The sequence below is a fragment of the Notamacropus eugenii genome, chromosome 6 (assembly GCF_028372415.1).
Source record: "Notamacropus eugenii isolate mMacEug1 chromosome 6, mMacEug1.pri_v2, whole genome shotgun sequence".
Taxonomy (NCBI): domain Eukaryota; kingdom Metazoa; phylum Chordata; class Mammalia; order Diprotodontia; family Macropodidae; genus Notamacropus; species Notamacropus eugenii.
In genome coordinates, this window is record NC_092877.1 from 62,653,834 (window position 1) to 62,673,992 (window position 20,159).

The following is a 20,159-nucleotide window of genomic DNA, read 5'->3' on the forward strand; positions in this document are numbered from 1 at the left end:
GGGGAAAAAGTCTCTCATTTCCTCTTTGGTAAAATCACGATAAAATCCTGTCTCACTAACTTCAGAGAGCTGCTAGGAGAAAGGCCTTTGTAAACTGCAAAGTCAACAAATAAATATGACAATATCAGTTGTGACTACTTTCACACTCCTGTTAATAAAGAGCATTAGCTTCATGTTATTTCTATTTCACTCCAAGAGGATGAGCAGGAAAACATCTCACTGATGGCTTAAGTCAGGAATAATTCATGCAGACCGTTTTATCTGCCGAGGCCTGACAGCCAGTTCAACTGAAAGGAAAACATTAAGGGAGTGGGACACATTTTAAAATGCAGTTTGAGAAAGCCAGGGAAGAAATAATCTCCATCATTTGAATGATTATAGAGTAATAAACAATAATTGGAGAAGCCTTGGCAATTCGTTGGCCCTGGAACTAACTGCTTTCCATCCTAGGTACAGGATTCCTGCAGGGAGTGATTCCTTGAAATAAATTCATGACTGTTTCTGCACCGTGACTCAGAAAGGCTAAGGGGCAGGGCAGAAGGGAACACTTCATTTCCTCCTCCAGCTCCTCCTGGAGAGTCTGGGAAAATAGTGATTCTTTTAAAAGGGAAGAAAACAGCAGAAGACCACAAACACACCCGAAGAGGAATGGGGTGCAGTGGAATCAGAGTGAGTCAGCCAGGAGACCTGAGATCTAATGGTTACCAAGTGGCCCCGAGTAACCCCTCCCAGCTGTGACACCCTCCAGGTGGGCGAGATCATCTCTCGACTCCCCTTCAACGTTCAGAGGAGGCTTAGCCCCGCTTGGCAGAGAGGGGTGCAGAGGAGTGGGGCCCAGGCCTCACCTTTCCCCTCTCTCTCTGCCCAGCCTCAGCACTGCAGGAGTCAGGGCGGGGAAGGTGGTGGATGATTAACCCAGCCCAAAGGAAAGGGGAGGTCAAGAGCAAGGAGGGGATACTTTACATCGATGTTCCTTATGATGACGCATTTTCCGTTGGTGTAGAGAAAGTTGTTGCCCTTTGGGTCTCCTCCAATGATTTTGGAAACCCCTCTTTCCACCTGTGGCAGGCTGGCAAACACCTTCTCTGCGGAGGGAGAGAAAGGCACCATGTGAAGGCCGTCTGGAGGTCCGCCCAGCCTAGCTCGGGGTGGGGCCGCGGGGACCTGGGGAGGGGGCCGCGCTCCCCACCAGGCTTCACCCCCTTACGAGCACCTGTTGCAGCTCAGGCTATCAGCAGCGCCAGGCTCCCAGGGACTCCTAAAGCAGGAGGGGGAGGGCAGCCCATTCATCCGAAGGGAGAGACACCTGGGGGGATCTCTCTGTTAGGGGAACGCCTCGCAATGGGGAAGTTTTCTTTTTTTTAAAGAGAAAGATGGGGAGGGAAGACTGCTTCTCCCCCCACCCCCGCACAGCAGGGGGCCCGTGCATGTGAGCGCAGGCTACGGCTAGGCGTTTCCGCACTGCCAGCGAGAGCGCCTTCCCATTCAAACCCCCACCCCCAATCCCGGGGCAGTGCCCGGGCATCGCGCCCCCCCCTCCCCTCCCCCCGCCCCGTCGGGGGGCGCGCTTCCCGGAAAGCTCGGGAACCCCGGGCTGGAGGGGTGAGGGACTGGGGGGGTCCCCGGCACCCGAGGAGCGCCCGCAGACACTTACTGATCTCGTAAGGCATCTTCGCCCACTTGTTACGGCGCTCGCCAAGCCCAGCGCCCTGCCCACCCCCGAACCTCGCAGAGCGCCCCGGGCAGGAAAGGTCCCGCAGCTCCCGCTCCCGCTAACGCCCCGAGGCCGCCGCGTCCCGGTCTCGCCGCTCCGGCTGGGGCAGGCGGCGCCCAAGCTTTCTCCAACCCGGAAGCGAGAGCGCAGCCAGCAGCCCTCGCCGAGCTTTGACCATATATAGTCAACTGCACAGCTTCGAGCCTGCGCGGACCCGGGGCCCTCCCCCCTCGCAGCCCCTCCCCCTTTTACGCCTTCCCCCTGGAAGTGGCGTCACGCCGGCGGCCTCGGCTGAGCGGTGAAATAGACGAGGCGCGGGGCGGGGCGAGCTCAGAACGTTCCCCGGAGAGGACGCGGAGGGTGGCGGAGCGGTGCCGGGACGCCGGGGGAGGCCGCGGGCCTGAATGCTGCTGCCCGGAAGGCTCTCTCTTCCCTCGTCTTTCCTTTACTCTTCTCTGCTTCTTTAGCTGCTGGAATTGCTAAGCAGGCATCTTAACGGGGCTGGAAGGATCAGCCCCGGGGCGGCTCTCGCCCGGCTCGGGGAGCAGGGTCTGGGGAGGCTCCCGGGTGAGCGCCCCACGGCCCCGCAAGGCCCGGAGGCACCACTGCTTCTTTCTCCACCGCTTTCTTCTCTTTTTCTTTTTGTAAGGGGGGAAGACTCAGTTTCAGGGAGGCGGAGAGGAAATTAGCTGGAGTTGGGGGGGGCGGGTGCGTGGCCCACGTGAGCGCTCCCCACTACTTTAAGGGGGGTGTATCGGGAAGAAGGACCGAGAGTCTTTCCTAGTCTTTTATTTCCTCCTGCCTCTCCCTCCCGCCCAGAGAGGAAGACGGTGAGGGGGCTTGGTGGTCTAAGCTAAGCTCTTTCTCTTCCTTCTGCTTATTTTTGCTAGGGAGGGGGGAGGGGCGGCTTTCCCCTGAAGACGGAAGCATTCATATATAGGAAGGCAAGGGTGTCTTTAAGCTGCACCGTCTATCTCTGCAGCAGAACTTGCAGGGCTTGTAGAATAGGCCAGGAGGAAAACGAGCACGATTACATTTAGCTGTTCTGTATTTCTCCATACCCAGTGAAGTCTGTGGTCCGAGGATTAAGTTTCACGTAGACAGTGAAGTCGGATGGGGAAAAACCAGTTTGATTTTTCACTAACCTGCAACTGAAATTCAGGCTTTTGGAAAAGGGGGGGAGGGGATGGTGCCTGTAGGTTGGGGGGGAGGAAGGGGAAAAACTTAACTGAGCTCAATAGGTATAAATAAAATAGTTTCTTCAAGTGAGAAGGGAAAATGCCTTAAAGAGATTAACTCACTTTTGAGGATCAGTCTTAAACTTGGAGTCGGGTGAAACGCTCAAAGTGGCAAAGCTGTAATTCAGAAATGTAGTTTTTTGCCAATCTAATGTCCCTTTACTTAAGTGAAGGCATCCAGGGCAAATGCTGGGATGGTTACGTCTTTGAATCTCCCACTAGCTAAAAAAAAAAACCAACGTTTTGACTCCAAGACATGTACCAGATCTTAAAAGGCAACCAGGTGTTGCAGCTTGGACCTCAACTGTGAGGAACAACTGAGATCTCGTAACAAGTTAAGTGATCTTGGTCAAATCGCTTAACCTCTGCCTCAGTTTTCTAACGAACATAATAGCAACTTCCCAGGGTCTTTCTGAGGACGGAATTAGAATGTTTGTGAAGTACATATTGCCTTGGCACGTAGGAATGCTGTTCTCTAGATGATTGTTAACTTGCCTTCCTGTGCTACAACATAAGACTCTAAACTCTTTACCCCCCCCCCTTTGTGGGATTCGAAACAACTGAACTGAATAGATTTCTCAGCTTAGGGGTATAGTGAAAAGTTATGTAATGGCTATGTAATGGTCATAGTTCCACCTCTGTTAAAAATAACAAATATAAAGCAGAGAAGTTTGGGAAGACTTAAAAAACCAAGATAAACAGTATTAACTCCCCTTTGGTTCTAGGGGCCCTTTAGTGTGAGGTCTGCAAAGTTACTTAGTAGCCTTTTAAAATAACTCCTCTTTCCAACTACATGTGAAGCCGTATCTTTTTCATAGGCTTTCAAGTATACTCTGGAAGTATGTTTCGTATGGTACCAAAACAACATATTGCAACAGATTGAATGCAAAAGAAGATAGGAGGATCCAGCTGTCTTCTTAAGCCAGGCATTTGAGATTTATTAGAAATATGTAAAATAATGCCACTCCTCACTGAACCTTTTTCTGTTTTGGTTTTTAATATGCAATGAGTTATTATTTTAAAACGAGTTACTATTTTAAATTTGTTTTCGTAGTGCAATAAATGCCAATAGATAAAAACACATGAACAAAGACTTCCTGGCATCCTCAGTGTAAATATGGCCTGAGTCCAAAAACTATGAAAATGCCTCAATTACTCTGAATGGCTATAATAAAGGGGATGAGGTTGAAACTGAATGTTTACTTGCAGAATGCTACTCTATAGTTGTCTTATGATTCCTATTTCCATGTCCCTTGTCTTGCTGAGGCAGTAACTAATTGAATATTAATTCTGAAAACAACAAAAACCTGAGATCACAAGTCTAGTCCGTTTTGCCAAAATGAGTGCTAGAGCCTTTTTTTGTTGCAAAGAAATCATTACGAATAAAAAACAGGAAAAAAAAGCAAAGAAATCATGTAAGGATAAGAAAAAAATCATTAAGAATATAAAAAGTTAAGGAATTGAGAATCTAAAAAAAGCAAACCAAAGCTTTCACCAAAAGCATTGAAATGAGCCTGTCAATCACCATCAGGCAGTGTGATGAAATGAATGCTGTTTAGTCTGGAATATCTAGCTGTCTTGCTTTACTGAGGGAGATATTAACGATGAGGAAATATTAATGCTTATCTCTGAAGCATTTTCCCCCCAGACAAAACTCAAATATCCTTACGGACAGGCTGGGAGGGGATATAGTGTTCCTTATTTCTTTCAGGAGCAAATACAAAATAGGCTGTTGAGCATTTAAAGTCCTTTAATAACCTAGGCCCTTTTCTTAGGTAAAACGTTTACTCTTCAGTCTGTTAACTCTAAGAAATCACTTCCTGCTCTTTCTTAACATGCTTCCATCTAACTTCCAGTTCAGGTGCTGTTATACTGGCTGTTCCCACTTTGCTCAGAATACTCTTCCTCTTCTCCTTTGCCTCCTTCAAGACTGATATGATTCTACCAACTGCCTAAGGTCTACTTAGGGCCTGGCAGGTAGTTGAGTTCTTAACTGCTAAGTGTTGCAAATGGCAGACACCTGAAATATACTAACGAAGTGATTGACTAGAAGAAGGTAGTCATTCTGGTGACTCAGATTTGAATGTCTTGGAAGCTATCTAAGCTTAATGGGGGCATAAGGGAAGAAACCTTTTCTCATAATGCTGTGCACTTAGATATATCAGTAAGATCTTGAATGTTCATAGGCTCTTGAAGGAAACTGGAAAATTCCCATAAGCTAATAAGCGTAGTCAAAACAGCCAAGGGGATGAAATCTAGCAAGTATAGTTGATAGTATAATCCTTTAATATGCTTAGGGCAGTGAATTGAACATACTTTATTGTCAACCCCTAACCTTTTGTGGAAAAGATTGGGAAAGCAAGGTAAAGCTGACTGCTGAAATGGAAAGAGTTCATTAACTTACCTACTGAATGGAGTATGCTTAACTTGCCCCTTATTGTCACCTCAATGCATGAGTTTTGTCCTAAGCTTCAATAAAACCTGAGAACTACTAGTAATGTGACCTTGGGCAAGTCATTTAACCTGTCTGAGTTTTCTTAACTGTAAGACGGAGGTGGGGTCGTCACACCTTTTCTCTCAGGGTGGTTTTGAACATCAAAAGAGATTTTCTTGAAAGCACTTAAACAGCGCTTGGAAATTAAGCAGGTACTTAACAGACATGCTCGCTCACTTTCATTCTGGGTAGAAGTGTTCCTTGTGCCTTTTAAAAGTAGGCATTGTTAGCATCTAATCTTATAGATGTTGGTGATGAGCCCAAATGAGTTAGGGGGTTGGCCATGATACAAATGGAAAAATGCCATAATAGCCATTAAAACCCATTTTAGGACAATGACAACTTAGCACAAGTTCTGGGGATGCAAATAAATTGAACTTCCATCTCAAAAGGATAAATTGTCTCAGGCGGGGACTTGGCTCTTGCCCTTAATGTTTTACAACGAACTGCTGTGTTGTTTAGAGTACCCATCTTAACCTATTTTCTTGTCACTTTCAACCACAATGACATGTTCTTATGATCACAAGCTCTAATCATCTACCATCTTGTGCCATGTTCTAGAGAGAATTACATCTTAGGAGTTTTTTCTCCTCTGTAATAAAGCAAGTAGTCGAGTGATAACAAACACGGAACAAACATAATGCGAATGAAAAAAATTAGCCTAGCAAAAAAACAATATTTGCAGCCAAGCTCAGGGAATTTGGGTTCCTTCGTATTTTATCGCCTTGAACCTCATGCCTCAAGTTTTCACATGACATGGGTGAGCTGGTTTTATGAAAAAAACATCAGAACCTGCAGCCAGACTTTTTTCCCCTGTAGAAGATTTTTTGCCTGTTTTCCTGCCTAATACCTTGGTGCCTAAGTTAATGGAGTGCGGGTATAGATGAGTCCCCAAAACGATCCTGTCGCTGAGGTAAAAATACCCACGAGAAGATTTACGAGAAGCAACAGGGATCGACCATAGGTGTCTTGGTTCCTGATTTGGCATTATCCTTGCCAAGTTCATACAGTTGCTCAGACTTCTTCTGCGCCAGGAGTTCCTGATATTTCATAGTATCATAGATGGAATTGGAAAGGGACCTTACAGGACATCTAGTAGAAAATTCTTATTAAATCTCTCCACTTTTAGCTGTAGTGTGCTGTCTCAATTGGAGATACCCAGGATTTCAAACTCTAGCTTAATCCCGTGTATCTGTGGGATACTAGCGAAGACTTCCAGATAATCTCAAGCTTTTCAGAATTCAAGTTGCTCTCAGAAGACACCTGAAGAACCACACTCAAGGTTTTGCTTCTTTACATGTCTAGGTACATGCCCCTACATTCAAAAGAGGCTTCTAAGAAGGGGAGATTGGTAATGGAGAAATTTGCCTTCCTGGTCTTTATCTCAAATATTTAAGATATAACTCAACTTAGTCTCACTGAGCTTTAGAGTGCAAAATGTGGGTGTCATTTCTGTGGGTCTGACAGTACTGCTGGGGTCCCTTGGTTTATGTTTTTCCAGATGTACTTTCTCTTTAAATACCTAGAGGGCAGTATGTGCTAAATAGAGGATGTCTCTGGCTTTGGGGTTTTTTTTTTACTCTACCTGGGATCTCATTGCTGTTAGACCAATCCTTCCTGTGATAGCCTGTATTGGGTGTTCTTTGTGTCCTCACAGATTTTTACTAGGAGCCGTCCTTAGTTTCTTTTGATATTCCAGATACTAATGGAACAAGTTATTCCTAACTTCCCTCATACGACATACCTTATTCTGGTTCCTCATAGTTCCTTCATGTACTGTATCCTTTTCATATTTTCACTGCCTCTGCAGTTTTCCCATGGTTCATGTGTACCACCGATTACAAGTTTATATTAAAAAGATGAGTCTTTGCTTCAGTGAGAACTCAGGGTTGATGAATGGATGTTTAACTTTCACGATAAAGCCTTTCCTACTCTTGCCTGTACAAGTGATAATACACTCAGACATGAGCTTTATAGGTTATCCATTCTTCTATCAACTGGACAATAAGTTATTTCCTAGCTATATGTTCCTTTTTGAGAAAGCCTAGACCAGATACTCAGGGGGCTATAGATCTCATCCAGGAAGTTCTGCAGTGTATTGGAGTTAGTCATCAGCTACAACTAGTCACCATCTCTGGGACTCTCTGTTCTATTCTGAGTAATAGTCAAGGACAGTGCGAAGCACCTTGGGCAAGCATCTCTGTCTTGTACCTTGCCAAAAAGTAATAATGAGATCACTTGACTTACCAAAGGGGAGGAGAAGGTAGGCAGCAGAGGGCCACACAGGGTCAGAATATTTGTATAATCTTTCACAAAAAGATGGTGGAACAAAATGACTTAATAGGGACGTGTTTTACATGATTGCATAGTATAATCTATGTAAAAATTCTGATCTTCTTGGGGAGGGAAGGGGGAAGGAGGGCAGAATTTGGAACTCAAAACTTAATTGTGTTTTTGTGTAATTTGGGGGGAAAATACATTTTAAAAGGTTAAAATTCATTACATTTATGCTTTAAAAAAAACGATGGTGGGAAGATGAACAAAATAGGCACTGTAAGACATAAGCAGTGGATGGAGTCAGGTGATTTTAGAATGAAAATGGAAGGAAGAGATCAAATGAAAGGGAAAAAGATGATGCCTTAATTAATATACTTTACATGTAATAGAAGTTGCATTAAACAGGTTTTGGACTCCATACTAATGAATAGGAAAGCTGCTTTTGTATACGCAAGCAGCTTCTCACTATGGGCAACCATCGAGACCATTAAGGGATTTATTCACAAGGTATCTGAAAGGAGGGTCGGGCAGTACCAACAAATCAAGGAGGAAATGGAGCCACCTAGTTCTGGGAAGTGTGACCCTATGCATGAAAGGGAGATATACATGTTGAGTATTTGTGTAGCTCTGGTGCCCTCTGGTGGCTCCAGGTAATTCAATACTAACCCTCAATATTCCCCTCATTTATTGGGGTTTTCTATTAAACTTAAACCTAAACCTTAAAACAAACAAAAAAAAAACCTTCGATCTGCAAACTGGTCTCTGTAACATCTGTTGAGAGTCACTGCATTGGTAATCTTGGTTTGCTTGTTGACTGAGTTGCTCCTCTGAACTCAGTGTTTTGGATGTTAAATGATACCTTAGCCTAAATTGAACACCTCGGTCACATCTGAAACAAAAATCAACTGAAACAGGTTCCCAGATTGATGGCAGTTGATATTCACACAGCCCATACTTGGGGTAGGAAGGACCTGTGGAAGCCTTGCTTTCCCACAGGAGTGCCTTGGCTTTTTCTTTTTTTAAAGCTTTACTGAAGACAGGTGAAGTGCCACATCTAGCCTTTGAGTCACTTTAGGATAATTCTGTGTGTCTTTTTTGGGGAGATTATCAGCAGACACGATTTGTTAGGATAATGCAGTAGTAGGTGGATCTGATTTCCCAAGAGAATTGTGGAAAATGCTAGATTTTAGAGACTTATTGGGATATTGAACTTAGGTATTTTTCTCTCAATGTTTTTCAAACATCTTTTGGAATGATAAATCCCAAGGATTGTTTGAGAAGGGAGTGCAGGAAATACAGGAGCAAAGCACTAGTGACCACATAATTAACCACAAGCCAGGACTTTTAGCCTGGCTTATCTTGATCTAAACGAGATAGTTGTGATTGAAATTAAGGTAAACTGAGGCAACAGAATGCTAAGGCATGTTCAGTTGATTAGCAAGGCTTAACAGTTAACCAACCAAAAGGGGTCTTTAACTCTTAAGCAAGGCGAAAGGGCCCCTCAAGGGTTGACAGGACATTTTTATCAACAAAAGGAAAAACACTCAGAAACCAGAAGGCTGCACCATAGATGAGGAAATTATATGACGGGTTATAAAACCTGCAGCTTCAGAGACAGGAGACGCAAAATGATTGGTTATAAAGTCAGAAGCATCATAGATGTATGGGGACAATATGACTGACTGGAAATCAAGTCTGTAGGGCTAGCAACCATCCCTCCTATCTCGATATTGTGTCCATCTGTAAGGCTAGTGATAAGGCAGTGTGGCTGTCCAGAGACTCACAGATCAGGAAGCAATGTAGCGGGATTTAGGATAGTACGATGCTTGAGAGAGATGTTCTTTACAGAACAAGATTGCTTCATTTTTGGCAAGTCTAATCCAAAAAAGGTCTGAGTCTGATGAAGTAAGAGGGCCTCAATTTCATTGGGGACTCAAAACTGAATCACAGAGGTTCTATGTATCAAAAGTATAGTGATAGCCTAGCCAAGCCCTTCTGTAGGATGATCCTCTAGCAATCAAAGCATACAGCATCAAGCTCAGCAGAATAGCAGGTCTGAATGTTTAGGTTAGTATACCTGAAGCTACCTACCTTTGCTTTTGTATAGAAAGAGAAAAGGATTTCCTACTGTAATCTGGAAGTCCTAGCGCAGGCACCCATAACAGGTCCCTGTTAAGCGTCTGATAGATTGGACAGGTGTTGATAGTTGTCTTCACACAGGTGAACAGGGGGGTTGGTAATTTAACCAAATGAACAAACCTGTTTTCTGCAGTATCCAGCCACTCCAAGGATTGCATGCAATTGCCTCTTGGTGGTAGGTACAGAGAGTTGCTGGATGCCCTGAATACGTTTAGGAGAGGCAGAGTCCCAGCAGCCAAATCAAAACCCCAAATATTTTACCCATGGAAGAAATAACTGGACTTTTGACTTAGACTTCATGGCTCCTTGGTGAATGAAGTTCTAGTACTAGGTACTCCTAAAAAACCTCAGCGTTTGGAGCAACTGGAAGCTGGTCATCCATATGCTGGACTAAGATGGCACCTTTAAAGGTGATGGGAGCTAAATCTTGGTGTAAAGTCTGAGAGAATGAAGTGGGGCTTTCTATATACTCTTCAAGGCAGATGCATTTACACAATATATGGAGACATGATTGCTGAGATATTTCTGCTAGAGTTACAATTGTTCTCAGGAGTCCTGTGATTCAGCTGAGTAGCTTAGTCATGGACCTGGTCCCTTGATTTGTAGATGTTAGATGAAATGTAGGGAATTCATCTTGATGGTTTATGGCACTCCAATTGTCAGCCCTTGTTTTTGAAATAGCTATCACAATCCCATGCTCAAGATAGTTTCAGGGCAGCTACTGCCAACGATAGTGCCAGAATGGATAGTTTTATATCTATGGGAAAGGTTATCTGGAGATATTTTTGGTCACAAGGGAATTCCCGCCCCCACTTCCAAGCTGGTGAAGTTCCTCTGTTGACCCTTTTGCCCAGGCAGGGCAGACCTTTGCTGCTGACCTTCCAGGTTTATTGGTATAGAAAATTTTCACCCTGTCCTGGGGGTCCTACCATTCCAAAATTTGTTTTGGGGTGCTATTTTATAGTTTCGAGGTAAATGTGGGAAAGTTAAGGAGATTTTTCCAACTTACCCTAGTGTTGAGTGCAGCTGGCAACAGATTAAATCCTAATACATGATCTATTTTTGTGGAGGTTATATGCACCACTGAGAGTATATTCCTTTCTTTATTACCATTTAGTTTTCTGCAGAGATTTGTCACATCTAACTTGACTAAAAAATTCTGTTCACTTCGTTATTTCTTTACTGCTTAAATTTTGGTTACATTATCAAGTCCCTCATAATATAATTTTGCTGTCTGTTTGTTGCTATAACTCACTTAACTTCTCCTTTAGAAATTTGGGTGCGTATATGATTAGTATTGATGTTCCTTTGTTGTCTGTAGTACCTTACGCACTTCACTTAAGTGACGCAGTGATGTGTTCTGCCTTTTCATTTATGGGAGTGGAAGTGAAGTACTCCTGAGGGGTTAGACTGGGTGGATCTTGCCCATGCTTCTTCACATATGCATCATAAGCAGCAGCAGTTGATGGTATCCATCATGTTGAGATAACCAAATAATCTATTTTGCAATCATTTCAACACGTTTTTTGGGTTGCTTCTATTGCTCTGGCCATGTGGGAGGCAGGTACGATGTGGTCATGTTGAGTAATCTCGATTTTGATTTGAAATTCTTCTACTCAATTCTAGATTAGTGTTCATAACTTTTTCCAGATTGGCTAAGGAGACTTTAATTTCAAAGTTGGTATCTGTTTGAAAATGCAGTAAAGGTGTTGTGGCTTTTGGGACTGGTTTATCCATTTTTGTAGGGGGAAGCCTTGATGTGGAAAGGACGCTTAGAATTTGATCAGTGTCTAGGATCCTGAAAGCAGGGCATCAGAATAAGTACATGAAAAAGCAGGGGTGGAGGCTTTGGTCTGACTCATTTTTGTAGAAGATAAGACCATTAATCTTCTGGTGGATTCTTGTTTCCTTTAATGATTTCTTAGAGTATGAATTTCAAGTAGTCTGATAATTCTTACTATTTTTACTGTATCTGTTTTCCAGGTCAGAGTTTTCATTCTTTGGCTTTTGACTTGACATCTCGTAGTCATTAGCTTCCACTTGCCCAGTTTCAGTTTTTAATGAATTATTTTCTTTAGTTACCTTTTGTTACCTGTTTTCTCACTTGGTCAACTACTTCTAAGGAGTTTTCTCTTTCCAAGCTGTTGATCTTCTTTCATGATTGTCTTGCATCATTTTCATTTCTACTTCTGGTTTTTCTTATACCGCTCCTGTGATTTTTTTAAACTCCTTTTTGAGCTCTTCCATGAATTTGTATTTTCTGGGTTTGAGTTCAATTCCCATTTTTCTTTAGGGGACTTAGCTCTTAGGCATTTTGAAATTGTCCTTCTAAATTTGTCTTATTTTCCCTATTAATAACTTTTTATGAAATTATTCCTCTACATCTTTTCTAGCCTTGGGAAAATTAAATTAAATTCTGGGGTAGAAAAGTAACTATCTCAAGCGTCTTGTGCTGGGGCGGGGTGCAGGCCATGGCTATTTTCCTTGTGTTGTACTGATGCTATGCTGTTGAGTGCTACCTGACAGGGTCCCTCATTTCTGGTGCTACACTGAGGGGCTAGGATGGAATATGGGGTGGGGGAGATGGCACTGCTGAAAGACCACAGGCAGCTTACCTGCTACTGCACGGAGGCATGTGAGGGGACCTCACCATTGGTATCAGCATTTGGAACTACCCTGGGGCTCAGGGTTTCTGGGGATGCTTCCTGTGTTGATCTTGCTCCCCTTCTCTACAATGGGTGTCATCTCATCAGACAAGAAATTTGCAAATTGCAAAGAATGAAGAAATTTATAAGTTACAGGGAACTACCTTTAAACTCTCTTTTTAAACTCAGTGTTGTAGCTTTGGATTGTCATTTCCCAGTGGATTTTTTTTTTTGTTTCTGTTGAATTTTTTTTAAGGAAAACACCACCAATAATAGATATTAAGAGGGAAGTTAACATAGGAAATCGTCAGTATTTGGGTATTAGGTATATGGATGTTTTCCCAGGCTGCCTTCTCTACAGTGAATGGCTATAGAAAATTGTGAACCAAAAATGTGCCAACAATAATGAAAACACCATATGTAAATAAAACAATACAGTTCTTATGTTTTGTGCACAGGCTATTTGATTTTAATTTTTTCTTTCATAAGGCCAAGTTCAATGGAGTGTGAGTCACTGCTGTCATTACAATTGAACACTAGAGTAAGGAGTTCCAGGTGGCTGGGAAAACCTGAATGCAAGAAGTGAGCATCGTAAAAACTTCAGGTCATTACAGACTGACGGAATGCACAGGGATGGAGCAGGCTGTCTGGATTTTTTTTTTTTTTTTTGGCAACCCAAATACCCATAGCCAGGCATTCTCAAAATCTTTTTGCCCTGTGCTATCCCAAAGTAGTATTTTATTTCTAAATTGTCAGTACTAATGTTTCCCTTTTAGGGCAGAATTTGGACATTGATTTCAAAGGTGCCTATGTGCTAAAGATAATAGGTCTTGCATCTGAGGATGGGATCCTGGACCTCAAGAAGGAAAAACTCAAGTGCCTGGAGTTTGCCTGGGACACCCAGCTTTTCCCAGTTAATCCTTTTGTAGTTACCCTTGTTGTCTGCACCTGGCCCCACACTAGTCCACCACTCCTAGATACCATGTAGACCCCTTCCATGTGCCCCAGGTCCTTTTCTCTTACTCCCAGTCACCACAAACTACTTGGCCACTCCTAGCGCCTTCTATTTTTATGTAAGGTATAAATTGATTCCTTAAGAATCTGGCCAATAGCACAAGCACATTCTTAATCTCATCCACTGTTGTGGCTTAACCTTATCTCTGGCTGAGTGAAAGAGCTGGAGTTGAATTCATTCAAGGCAAGACCTTTGTCTCTACCTCTTGAATTTCTGGGTCCCAGCATCCCTAAACTTAAACATTTCCTCTGAAAACTACCTCCATTATATTGCCAAGCTGGGTTGTAAGGAAGGAAATCTCTTCAGTATTTCCTTACTTTTACTGCCTGCTTCCTGCCTCTGATTTCTAGATAAGAAATTCAGCCAGAGCCAAAGATGTCACCTGTAGTGACCAAAGGTAAGGGAACACAGGGCAAGAAAGAACCTGTTGTGGGAGAACTTGGGACACATTTCAAGACAAGGTGAAGCATGGGCAGTGCAGTAAGCTGTCTTATCTCCACCCCCATGTGTAGTTGTAACCATGTCTGACCCTGAAGGCTTGTAGCTATCACTTCAGTGACTTCATCTTCCAACATGGTAGTTGTGAAACATCTCTTTTTGGTCTTCTGTTGATTTCAGATTCTATGTGGGGGTCTGCCATCCTTCTGATGGCATTGTGACCATGGAAAAATAGTCACTGGGGACTGGAGGGTGTTGTTCAGATGAATAGCCCTGGTGTAGGCCAAAAAGAAACTTCCCTGGTTTTTCTCTGGGATAAGTAGTTGGCCTGAGAGAGGGGAATAGTGTATCCCCTGTCTTTTTGGCAAGGGCCTGTTCTTGGGGACTATAAGAAGGTAAGAATCGGGGAACTGTGAGAAATAATGGTGCCATGGTCAAGGGGGGGAGCACACAGCTGCCCAAGTGAATGAGTCTGCAAGTTGGTTACCCTGGCTTAGATTGAGTCCCCCTTCAATGTCCCCTGCAAAAGATAATGACTGTCTCCTTAAGTTCATGGACTCCTTGTGCTAACTAAGATTTCCCTTACATGCTTGATTAGGTTGGGGGTATGTTTGACCATTAAGAATTCCCTCTCTCCATACAGTCCTGTGAGCGTGTAAGACATGAAATGTATATTTAGAATCAGTAGTTCCTTCTCCAGTTTTAAAGACCTACTAAGGGTGACAAGTTTGATCCTCTGATCCTGGGATGGAGTGTGCTTTGGCTTCAAGGGTTGGGGTGGGTTGAGTAGACAGAATCCAGGTCTCCTCGTAATGCTGAATAATGTCACCCAGCCATGGTGCAAGGAAGCAGGGAAGCTGTGTTGACAATGTGGTACATCTGGAGATTTAAGTGGGATGTCCAACAGGAGGGCCTGATGTTTAGTGAGCCTGCCAGAAGCCAGCCACCAGTGGTCTTTGGCTTCCACAATACTTTGAATCCCGTGATGATATGGAACTTCTAAAGGTTGGCCAAGAATGAGTTTGGAGGCTTTCTTAATTAAAATGGTCATAGCATCCATTGCCCATCTGGAGGCAACAGAGTGAAGTTGTTTAGAGAAGTAAGCTACCCATCTGGGGTTGGGTCCTAGGGACTAAGTTAGAACTCCCAAGGCTTGGCGTTTCTCATCAACATACAAGACGAAGGACTTTTCCAGACTGGGCAGGGCTTAATGCTGGAGCAGTAGTTAATTTGATTTTCAGGATCTTAAAGGCCTCAGGTTCCCATCCTAGAGGGATCAAGTCAGGGCTCTGAGTAGTCATAGAGGGGCTTTGCAATAATACTGAAATTGGGGATCCAAATTCAACAAAATCCAGCCATGCCCAGAAAGGGGTGCAGGGTTTTTTTTAGTGACTGTATAAGAAACAAGTGTCTTACTAAGAACTTAATGAAGCTTCATCTTGTATGCTGATGTATGCTCCTGGAGTCCATGAATCCACTATTATCTAGTATCCAAATACAGTAATATCTAAAAGAGCCTAATTGACAATAGAAGATGTGGGTTGAGGTCACGATTTGACAATTATCTTTTCCTGAATTAAACAGTTACAGTATTACCTTTTCCACGTGCTGTAATTTCCACAGACTTTGGAGCATTGTCTGACTTTCATCTTACCCACACTTCTAGCTCCCAACTTTGTTTTTTCAGAGGGTGTATCAGTAGCACCAAATCTTTCAGTTCCTCTGATAGTTATTTCAGGAGGGTCAGTTTTTACAAGTGGGTATCATTTTACAAGGAATAATAACTATTCTGAGCTACTCTAATATTTTACAAAACTGTAGAGGTTCTACACTTAAATTCTGAAGTAGCACAATAACCTCTTCTTGATAGGTTATCTGTTACTCCAGCTAACATGTATTCTTTGAGCTGCTAATGGTGATTTAGGTAATATCTGTCAAATGATTTTTAAGGATTCTTATTTTTTGTATCCTGTCCCAGTAGAGATTTTCCTTATTTCTTCCCTATCCAAACAAAAGTCCTCCAAATAATGTAAATCATCTAGTTGAACCAGGTGTTTCCCGGATATGGTTCTGGAACATCTTGTCCTATAGTCCAGTACTCTATTTGGAATCTTGTGTGATTGCTATTGCCTTATTTGTAGATTTTTGGGGGTCAGCATTCTAGAGGTGTACTTTTCTCCCAATGGTCTATTCAGATTACATGAATCAGCGAACAAATTATCTGGCCAATGTTGATAAGAATTACTAGAACTTCTTTTTAGTGCTTGTTGGTAATATATAGTATGAACTATCCATTCTATATTGTTAAATACACAATATCTCTTTACTTCATTACCTTTAAAATGTGACCCATTATCGTTTTGGACTTGCATTGGAATTTCATAATACAAATGTGTGTCTAGAGTTCTACGAGTATTTTTCTGGGTCGCATTCTTACAGGAACAAAACACTAATACAGCTGAATAGGTGTCAACACTAGTATATATAAATGTGTATTCTCTATTTCAGGGTAGAGGCCCAACATTATCTGCCACGTTTGGGGTGGGACCTTTCCCCTTGCTGTCTCTCCAGTTACTACCTGAGGAAGTTTACTTTTCCAGTCAACATATATGACATTCCTCTGCTATGAATGTGAGATACTAACACCTCAATCTTGTGCCCACCTATGTGTTGGCCTGAACTCCTAAATGGCTGACATTTTTGATTTTCCCATTTGGCTAGTACTTTTGTGTATCATCAGTTGGTTTTAGAGGTAGGCCCAATATGTTGGGTAGCAATCTTCACTAGTCAATCAGCATGTGCGTTGTACTCATGTTCTGGGGTGGTGAGGGCTACATGAGCATCTCCATGGGAAAAACTGACAAGTTAGTAACCAGAGATGTATCACATATATCTTCCCATGATTCTTTGCCCCAGATTTGCTTACTAAGAATTTCCCAATTTTGATTTTTCCGTGTGAGCATCTCCATGTAGCTACTCCATTAGCCTATAGCCCATAAATCAGTAAATATGACTGATCTTGTTCTATTTTAATAGTTGGATATACTACCATAAGTTCCGCATATTGACTACTTCCACCTGTCCCAGTACTTTCCAAAGTCCATCTAGGCATGGGTTATAGGTTACAGCTTTCCAATGTCTTTTATGGCTTTTGTTGTACCATGTTTCTTTTGTGCCTTTAATTTGTCACATCCCTTATTCATTTACTGAGGACTACACCTGTGGCAGACAGCCTGCATCCCCACGTGGCTCGTGATGTGGTGAAGAAGAAAGACACAGACAGGCGAGAGAAGATAGGACAACTTGGTTTATTGATCCAAGGGTCAGGGTATTTATAGACAGAAACTGCAAGTCTAAGTGACATTGTGCTTGTCTCCTGTCCTAGTGATTTTGCCAGTCTTACTGTCCTAAGGATTGTTAGCTTAAAGGGCAACTATTTTACATATCCCTTGTCTTCTGTAGTTTATCTCGTAGAAACAACAACATCCGGGGGACATGAAGAGCCATTCCAGATGATAGTGAACATAGTCTCAAACAACAATTTCCCTGAAGGTCTGTCCTGAACTTGTCAACCACACTCCATCCTGGCCCTCAAAAAAACACCAGCTGTTGCTTTGGTTCAGGGGGGTGTATCTCTTTCAGTATCTATTTGTGTTATAGTGTTATGCAAAGCAGAAATTCCTCTTTTACCTGTTTAAGATCTGGTTTGAACATACTGCTTTCGTTTAATTCTGCTAGCCTCCTGAGCATGTCCAACTTTATGGGAAGCTAGGGTACTTGTTCCCCAGGTCATAATTGGGATTCTATGCCTCTAATATTGCTTCATGATTCATAGTTATTGTTCAGTCTCTGCCAAAGCCCAGTATGCAGCTAGTAACTGTTTTTCAAAAGGAACATAGGGAACTCCAGATGAAGAGGAGGTTCCTAGACCAAAATCTGAAGGGTACAAGTTGGCCTTGCTGCTTTTACCCCAAACTCAATTTGCATATTCATCCTGTACATCCAGTCACCTGGAGTTACACTGGGCGGCTTTGCATAGGCCATAAACTTAGGGCCAACTGTATAGCATCACTGACTGCTCAGATCCCCAGTCAAATTAATATTTCTTCCTAGTGACCTTACATAAGGGTTTTACAATCTGTCCTAAATGATGGTACATGATGTCTCCAATATCTAGTTCTTATAAACTTCTTTCCCTCTTATTGGTAGGGACAGGAAAGTCCTGTGGACTTGTGGAAGAATCCCTTGTAGCCCTTATTCCATTGTATGCTTAAGAATTTCACTGTTTGAGCTGGTCCTTGAACCTTTAGCAGGGTTAATTTCCCACCCTACATTTTTCATATGTTAAAATTAAAAAATGGTATAGTGATATAACCACATTGTCACTTGATTTTTAATCACTTACATTATAGACATATGAACATACACAAATATAATTTCCCTATCTTAATTTCCCAGTAAGATGGGTGACAAACTTCTAAGCCATAAAGTAAATCAGTTAAACATAATACCAAAAAAAAAAAGCAAACTCCTTTCCACGTCTACATTTTTTACTTCTAACATTAATACCTATATGATGAGTAAGTTGCGTATCAGGCAATTCTTATTCATCCAAATGCTTAGATATCCTTATGGCAAATGGTTGAAAGTGTATTGTTTAGCCTGCCAAGTGAAAGCAAATTGGTCCCGTTGTTTAGAATCTATTGTAATAGTAAAGAAAGCATTGGCTAAACAAATAATTGCATACCACGTTGAATCATACTTCTGAACCTTTCTATTAAGGTAATGGTGTGTGGAACAGCTGCATGCAAGCCTGCCCACCTGGTATGTGATAATGCCTCAGTGTAATTACTTCAGAAGGTTTAGGTATAACCAGGCCTGCATTAATTTCTAGTTTCCTTACTGCAAATTGGTGTCTCCTCTCAGATAAATTTAAAGTTCTACCTCTTCATGTATTTATTTCAGTTACATATTCAGGAGCAGGTAAAATTACTACCATTTGTTTCTTCCTGGGGAGTTGCCCGATGGTCATCATCAGTTTAGTTTAACTTGTCTGGCTAGTAATTTCAGCCCCTCCTAAGCTTGTTACAGTAATAGGGGTTCCATTTTTAAGTTAGGATTTTCATATGTGAGGCCTTTGCCCCCTAATTACCTACTACTGTTTCAGCTGAAGTACTTGATAACATTTTTCCAATGTATAGTTAAACTGATAATGGGTTCTGTAATCCCATCTGTGTACTAATTTAAACTGAGCTAGGGCTTGGCCGCTTCCCTATTCCTTTAAGTATAGGTAAACTTGGATGCAGTGGTTCAGGAGGACCTGTGGGGGGACAGCTTTTACTTCCCTGTTCTGTCAAGTATTGTCACTTTTGCCCAGTATACATGGTGTGATTCATTAGTTGAAACACCATCTATTTTTCCTTTATCTATCCCTGCTTGCAATAAAGCAGTTTAAAGCAATTCTCTCCTTAATAATGTATTCTGACTTTGAATCCATTGGTTATTTCCTTTCTCCTCTTGAGGACATGGCTCTTTTTCCCCATTCTCCTTGATCACCTAGTTGTGAGATTTTATTCAACACTTCTGAAAGAGGATGTCGTTTATCCCCAATCAGTACAGTCAGAATTATCTAACCGTACTCTTCTAGCCACCATCATCACTAAAACTCACTATCCAAGATAACTAGTGGTTCCTCATTTTTTGAGTGTATTGGTTTTTAATATACCTGTAACTTCTTGCTGGATAAAAGCCTGTTACTTCCTTAAACACTCTGGAGTGGGGAGGGGCATTGATAATGGCTACTCGAGTCCCATCCAGGAAATCAAAAAGGCCTCAGGCAAAGTAATCCTTCCCATGAGTGAGCCCCAAGGCAAAATATCAGTTTCCCAGAAGATATACAATTTTTCACAGCCAGAATTTTTGGGTTTTTTTGGGTTTTTTTCACAGTCCCTCATGACTCAGCACCAGATTGGCTCAGGGCCAAGGCTCTAATGTGACTCAGCATAGGATATGTCACAGCTATAAACTGGGCCAGAATTCAAAGGAGTAAGATTTCCGTGATTGATATGGCAAAATGTCTGTCCTAAAGGACACAGGATTGATTTTATGTCCTTATAAAGGTGGCTAATACTTCAAGGAAGGGGAATCAGCCATATATGCTCATATCTTTATTCCTGGGAATGTAGCTCCTGTTCAAAGG

The 20,159-nt window shown here is 42.4% G+C and overlaps 1 protein-coding gene across 1 annotated transcript in view; it reads right to left on the reverse strand.

The window, feature by feature from the left end:
* WDR1 (WD repeat domain 1) overlaps positions 1–2,352 on the reverse strand; it is a 57,675-nt gene extending 55,323 nt beyond the window's left edge. The window contains exons 1-2 of the mRNA XM_072620229.1: positions 1,655–2,352; positions 964–1,085 (exon numbers count right to left, since the gene is read on the reverse strand). Of these exons, the coding sequence (XP_072476330.1) occupies positions 964–1,085; positions 1,655–1,670 (138 nt within the window). The 5' untranslated portion in view covers positions 1,671–2,352. The remainder of the gene's footprint in view (positions 1–963; positions 1,086–1,654) is intronic.
* Between the last annotated feature and the right edge of the window lie 17,807 nt (positions 2,353–20,159).